The sequence below is a fragment of the Trachypithecus francoisi genome, unplaced genomic scaffold (genome assembly GCF_009764315.1).
Source record: "Trachypithecus francoisi isolate TF-2019V2 unplaced genomic scaffold, Tfra_2.0 Contig01157, whole genome shotgun sequence".
Taxonomy (NCBI): domain Eukaryota; kingdom Metazoa; phylum Chordata; class Mammalia; order Primates; family Cercopithecidae; genus Trachypithecus; species Trachypithecus francoisi.
The window spans coordinates 1-7,274 of NW_022681188.1; the positions used below are offsets into that span (position 1 = coordinate 1).

General features: G+C 48.9%; 1 protein-coding gene across 1 annotated transcript; it reads left to right on the plus strand.

The window, feature by feature from the left end:
- The first annotated feature begins 1,989 nt into the window (after positions 1-1,989).
- Positions 1,990-3,850, plus strand: LOC117091173 (ubiquitin carboxyl-terminal hydrolase 17-like protein 6). Its single transcript, XM_033223574.1, is given in 3 exon segments — positions 1,990-2,415; positions 2,418-3,119; positions 3,122-3,850. Coding segments are annotated over 3 exon segments (1,629 nt in total). The 5' UTR covers positions 1,990-2,189; the 3' UTR covers positions 3,823-3,850.
- Positions 3,851-7,274: the final 3,424 nt, after the last annotated feature.

Below are 7,274 nucleotides of genomic sequence, written 5' to 3' on the forward strand. Positions count from 1 at the left end.
CTGAGAGTAAAGATGTCCAGGGCATAACTCAGGGCTCCGTACAATCACAGAATCTTGGGTGCAACCCTGCTCAAGCACACACATGTGCGTATGAACAGTGTCTCTGTGTGACGTGAGTGCAAACTACAGCGTGATGAGCATGACTGGCAGACAGGTGATCCATCGGGCTCACCTCAAAATCAGTTATGAGCATGAAAGAACACCGATGCCCAGGTCCCGGCTTCAGACATAACACCCTCCAGCGTCTTGTGTGAAGCCACGGCATCTGGACTGCTCACGCTTCTGGGCATCATTCTCCTGAAAATCGTGGCTCCCTTCTCCCTGTGGACCAACTCTCTAAGCAGCGCTTCTTTCCTCCCCCAGGACTCTTTCCATCGGGCTCGGGAAGCCTTCTGATTGAACACACCTGCCCCATGAAAAGACAATGAAAAGAAACGGGGCCAAAGGTCACAGTCCTCTCATTCCACCATCCTCCCTAAAATCATCCTGATTTCATGGGCCCTGAGGCCAGGGTGTTTCTTCACACCTCGAGGCCTTGGCGCTGGGCCTAAATTCTGCCCCGTTTCTCACTCTCTAAGACATTTTGACAAAATCCCTGGAGCCAGGATCTTCATTCCTGGTAAGCCAAAGGACCTGAAGACACACCCAAATTCTGCCCCTCCTAGTTTGGGGAGCATGTCTACATTCATCAGCTTTACATTTTGCACCAAATGTGGGAACTGCCAGTCCACCACACAATGCCCAACTGGGGGAAACGGAGGCAACATCGCAGATCCTAAACAATCCATGCAAGAATCCATGAGATAAATGCCTTCTTTTCGCCTTTTCCTACTGAAACAAGGGCCAGGAGCAACAATGGTGTACAAACCTCTGTTTCACTCCCTGCTCTTAAATCTCTCTGTTTCTTCCTTCTTGAGACAGGGCGCCCCACTCCTCTCACCCAGGCTTTTCCAGTGTTTAATTCTGGTTGTTTGCTTTTGTCAAATGTAGAACTTTGTATTGCATCTCTCTCAAATGTGGATCCATTATCACATACATACGAAAATGTCATCTCCCGTGCTGTGTGATATGTGGTTTTTATTTTCATCCTTTGTTAAATGAACCGAAGGTTTTAGTTGACATAGCTTCCGATTACTCAAGTTTCTTGATTTCATGATTTCTTAAATTGCGGTCGTATGTCCCCAACCACTGGAAATAGAATGTCATGACTATGCCTCTCTTCTTGCCATCATAAATTCGGGGAATGTCATCAATCGTCCTCACGATGATTGCATGATTACCCGAAAGTCTTTCACCGTCTAAACTGTGCATTGAGTATTTCGTCTAACTTCAGTGCATGTTTCCAACACTCGATGCTTTATGATTTGCGTATCTACCTCCCACCAGAGCACTTCCTGCAAAGACTTATCTTGTTCCCCACTGGCAAGTCATTTCACTCGGATATAGAATCAAGAGGCTGAACATGGAAAGCTTATCGCTGGAATGTCTGTTGGATTCCTCGAATCCCTCCTTTGTTGTTAAGGAAGCAAGTACGCTGTGTTAATTACTGTACTTCCTTGACTGTACTCAAGTCAGAAAGCACACGTCCGACTTCTTGTCCTTCAGTCACCGAAAGGATGATCGTATCTCCCAAATGCACATACTTGGAAGTACATCTCAGCACAAACACACACACACACACAGAAATAAACACACGCAGAGACACACTCACGCGGGCGTGCTTGCTAGTGCTCGTGTGCTCTCGCCCACTCACACGCACACACACACACATGCAAGCACACACACACACACACACACACACGCAAGCATACACACACTGTTTCACAGGTACACAATTCTTCCCTGGCATTGTTTTACCGAAACTAAGGCAAACGTGTGGCCACTGTCCTAAGCCGGTTGCACTCCTATTCTATGTGCCTATCATCCTGAGGCGTCAATTTTCTTCAGGTGTTCTATAAATCAGCATGTGGGCTGTGTCTGTTGAATTTCCTGGGGAATACACGGGGACACACCCTATGACTCATTCCTTAATTAAATTGAGTGCTGATATTTGATGGGTGGATCGCGTACCTGATGGGTGGGTGGGGTGTTCGCGGTAGGTGGGGGTGAGTTATATAAGGGCTGATGCGGCCAGATAGCGCGTCATTTGAAGACTCTCTCGGAAGAGATAGCGTCTTTCTGTCTGCAACATGCGGTCCCATCAGAAAAAGCTTGTGATCCTTGCTCCTGGTGACATGGAGGCCGATTCACTCCACTTGGGAGGTGAATGGCAGTTCAATCAGTTTTCAAAACTCACATCTTCTCGGCCAGATGCAGCTTTTGCTGAAATCCAGCCAACTTCTCTACCTAAGAAGTCACCACTGGCATGTGAGACCCATGTCGACCTCTGTGATGATTTGGCTCCTGTGGCAAGACAGCCTGCCCCCGGGAGAAGCTTCCTCTCAGTAGCAGGAAACCTGCTGCGGTGGGGTCTGGGCTCCAGAATATGGGAAACACTTGCTACATGAATGCTTCCCTGCAGTGCCTAACATACACACCACCCCTTGCCAACTACATGCTGTCCCGGGAGCACTCTCAACTTTGTCATCGTCACAAGTGCTGCATGCTGTGTACGATGGAAGCTCACATCACACGGGCCCTCCACCGTCCTGACCACGTCATCCAGCCCTCACAGGCACTGGCTGCTGGCTTCCATAGAGGCAAGCAGGAGGATGCCCATGAATTTCTGATGTTCATTGTGGATGCCATGAGAAAGGCATGCCTTCCCGGGCACAAGCAGGTAGATCATGACTCTAAGGACACCACCCTCATCCACCAGATATTTGGAGGCTACTGGAGATCTCAAATCAAGTGTCTCCACTGCCAGGGCGTTTCGGACACCTTTGACCCTTACCTGGACATCGCCCTGGATATCCAGGCAGCTCAGAGTGTGAAGCAAGCTTTGGAACAGGTGGTGAAGCCCGAAGAACTCAATGGAGAGAATGCCTATCATTGTGGTCTTTGTCTCCAGAAGGCACCTGCCTCCAAGACGTTCACTGTACACACCTCTGCCAAGGTCCTCATCCTTGTATTGAAGAGATTCTCCGATGTCACAGGCAACAAACTTGCCAAGAATGTGCAATACCTGAGTGCCTTGACATGCAGCCATACACGTCTCAGCAGAACACAGGGCCTCTTGTCTATGTCCTCTATGCTGTGCTGGTCCATGCTGGGTGGAGTTGTCACAACGGACATTACCTCTCTTATGTCAGAGCTCCAGGAGGCCAGTGGTATAAAATGGATGACGCCGAGGTCACTGCCTGTAGCATCGCTTCTGTCCTGAGTCAACAGGCCTATGTCCTCTTTTACATCCAGAAGAGTGAATTGGAAAGACGCGGTGAGAGTGTGTCAATAGGCAGGGAACCAGAAGCCCTTGGCCCTGAACACACAGGCAGGCGAGCAACGCAAGGAGAGCTCCAGAGGGAACCCTGCCTCCAGGAACCCGACTTGGAGGAGCACTTGGTGGAAAGAGCCACTCAGGAAAGCACCTTAGACCACTGGAAGTTTCTCCAAGAGCAAAATAAAACCAAGCCTGACTTCAACGTCAGAAAAGTCGAATGTACCCTGCCTCCCAACGTACTTGTGATTCATCCATCAAAATACAAGAGTGGGATGAGCAGCCGTCGTCCTGAACAGCAAAGCTCCCTGCTGAACCTCTCTTCAAGGAACCTGACACATCAGGAGTCCATGAACACTGGCACACTCACTTCTCTGCAAGGGAGGACCAGGAGATCCAAAGGGAGGAACAAACACAGCAAGAGGGCTCTGTTTGTGTGCCAGTGATCTCAGGGAAAGTCTCCACCCACACGCAGGAGTGCGCCCGAACACACACTCACACACACACCTACACGTACACACACTCACACCTACGAGGGGGTTCGCGCGCACACACACACATACCATCACATACACAGTCAATCCGACATAAAGTAATGAGGAGCCCAGGTTTCTGTCTACACAAGAGGGATAACTGGATAGTGATGGCTGCGTTTCAGGATGAGCCCAGACATGGAAAACATCGAGTTTTGCAGTCGTGAGGCTTCTCAACCTGTGGAGGGATGGTCTGTGTGTTTGTGTTCATGGTAGATGACATTCAGTGTGGATTTCTGAAGAGGACATATTGCGGTGTAGGCTTGCGCGTGAGGTTATTGCAGGGGACGGGGTTGACTATTTTCTCTTGGGGTGTGTTTCATTCATCAGGTGTTGGTGAGCACCAGAAGTTGAAATTTTGCGAAAGTGGGAGTTCTCTGGATCCTTCTCGCCACCTTGAATAGTGGAAACCGGAACGCATTTGAAGAGAGGAAGAGTGTTCTTCTTTTGAACCTGCCTCGCCGTTTTTACATTGCTTGCTGGATGGACCTCAGGCGCCCGAGGACTTGCGCCCTTGGTGGAACCCACAGAATGCTGGAAACAGACACACTGGCCTATTGAATGGTGTCTATTTCCAATGAATTGAAGCGGAAAATCATCCCACTGGGATGTGAGTCATTTGGAAGTAAGTCGTCTTGATAGTAAAGTAAATCAAACACAGGAGCGTGTGTGTATTCAACTAAAATAAAATCAGCAAGCACCGAAATAAATCTCATTTGGTGTGTATAAAAATGGCATTTGGAGCCGGCGCGGTGGCTCAAGCCTGTAACCCCAGCACTTTGGGAGGCCGAGATGGGTGGATCACGAGGTCAGGAGATCGAGACCATCCTGGCTAACACGGTGAAACCTCATCTCTACTAAATATACAAAAACGAGCCGGGCGAGGTGGCCGGCGCCTGTAGTCCCAGCTACTCAGGAGACTGAGGCAGGAGAATGGCGTAAACCCGGGAGACGGAGCTTGCAATGAGCTGAGATCTGGCCACTGCACTCCAGTCCGGGCGACAGAGCGAGACTCCGCCTCAAAAAAAAAAAAAAAAAAAAAGGCATTTGGGGAGATTCCGGGTCAATCGTACAGCTGGGAAAGATGCATCTCTGAAGCACAGTCCCTGACCTGCAATGAGACTTGTTCATCCGAGGTGGTGTTGCAGTGGAAATGATTGTGGGAAATGGCCCCTTCCTTTTGTGTATTCGCTGATTGGATTTCGGGCTCCATTTCCGGTTCGGTGCAGTGATCCAAGTTGACTGACCTGAGAGTAAAGATGTCCAGGGCATAACTCAGGGCTCCGTACAATCACAGAATCTTGGGTGCAACCCTGCTCAAACACACACATGTGCGTATGAACAGTGTCTCTGTGTGACGTGAGTGCAAACTACAGCGTGATGAGCATGACTGGCAGACAGGTGATCCATCAGGCTCACCTCAAAATCAGTTATGAGCATGAAAGAACACCGATGCCCAGGTCTCGGCTTCAGACATAACACCCTCCAGCGTCTTGTGTGAAGCCACGGCATCTGGACTGCTCACGCTTCTGGGGATCATCCTCCTGAAAATCGTGGCTCCTTTCTCCCTGTGGACCAACTCTCTAAGCAGCGCTTCTTTCCTCCCCCAGGACTCTTTCCATCGGGCACGGGAAGCCTTCTGATTGAACACACCCGCCCCATGAAAAGACAATGAAAAGAAACGGGGCCAAAGGTCACAGTCCTCTCATTCCACCATCCTCCCTAAAATCATCCTGACTTCATGGGCCCTGAGGCCAGGGTGTTTCTTGACACCTCGAGGCCTTGGCGCTGGGCCTAAATTCTGCCCCGTTTCTCACTCTCTAAGACATTTTGACAAAATCCCTGGAGCCAGGATCTTCATTCCTGGTAAGCCAAAGGACCTGAAGACACACCCAAATTCTGCCCCTCCTAGTTTGGGGAGCATGTCTACATTCATCAGCTTTACATTTTGCACCAAATGTGGGAACTGCCAGTCCACCACACAATGCCTAACTGGGGTAACGGAGGCAACATCGCAGATCCTGAACAATCCATGCAAGAATCCATGAGATAAATGCCTTCTTTTCGCCCTTTCCTACTGAAACAAGGGCCAGGAGCAACAATGGTGTACAAACCTCTGTTTCACTCCCTGCTCTTAAATCTCTTTGTTTCTTTCTTCTTGAGACAGGGCGTCCCACTCCCGTCACCCAGGCTTTTCCAGTGTTTAATTCTGATTGTTTGCTTTTGTCAAATTTAGAACTTTCTATTGCATCTCTCTCAAATGGTGATCCATTATCACATACATACGAAAATGTCATCTCCCGTGCTGTGTGATATGTGGTTTTTATTTTCATCCTTTTATTTTATTTTTATCCTTTGTTAAATGAACCGAAGGTTTTAGTTGGCATAGCTTCCGATTACTCAAGTTTCTTGATTTCATGATTTCTTAAATTGCCGTCGTATGTCCCCAACCACTGGAAATAGAATGTCATGACTATGCCTCTCTTCTTGCCATCATAAATTCGGGGAATGTCATCAATCGGCCTCACGATGATTGCATGATTACCCGAAAGTCTTTCACCGTCTAAACTGTGCATTGAGTATTTCGTCTAACTTCAGTGCATGTTTCCAACACTCGATGCTTTATGATTTGGGTATCTAGCTCCCACCAGAGCACTTCCTGCAAAGACTTATCTTGTTCCCCACTGGCAAGTCATTTCACTCGGATATAGAATCAAGAGGCTGAACTTGGAAAGGTTATCGCTGGAATGTCTGTTGGATTCCTCGAATCCCTCCTTTGTTGTTAAGGAAGCAAGTACGCTGTGTTAATTACTGTACTTCCTTGACTGTACTCAAGTCAGAAAGCGCACGTCCGACTTCTTGTCCTTCAGTCGCTGAAAGGATGATCGTATCTGCCAAATGCACATACTTGGAAGTACATCTCAGCACAAACACACACACACACAGACATAAACACACGCAGAGACACACACACGCGGGCGTGCTAGCTAGTGCTCGTGTGCTCTCGCCCGCGCACACGCACGCACACACTCAAGCACACACACACACACACACACGCAAGCATACACACACTGTTTCACAGGTACACAATTCTTCCCTGGCATTGTTTTACCGAAACTAAGGCAAACGTGTGGCCACTGTCCTAAGCCGGTTGCACTCCTATTCTATGTGCCCATCATCCTGAGGCGTCAACTTGCTTCCGGTGTTCTATAAATCACCATGTGGGCTGTGTCTGTGGAACTCCCTGGGGAATACACGGGGACACACCCTATGACTCATTCCTTAATTAAATTGAGTGCTGATATTTGATGGGTGGATCGCGTACCTGATGGGTGGGTGGGGTGTTCGCGGTAGGCGGGGGTGAG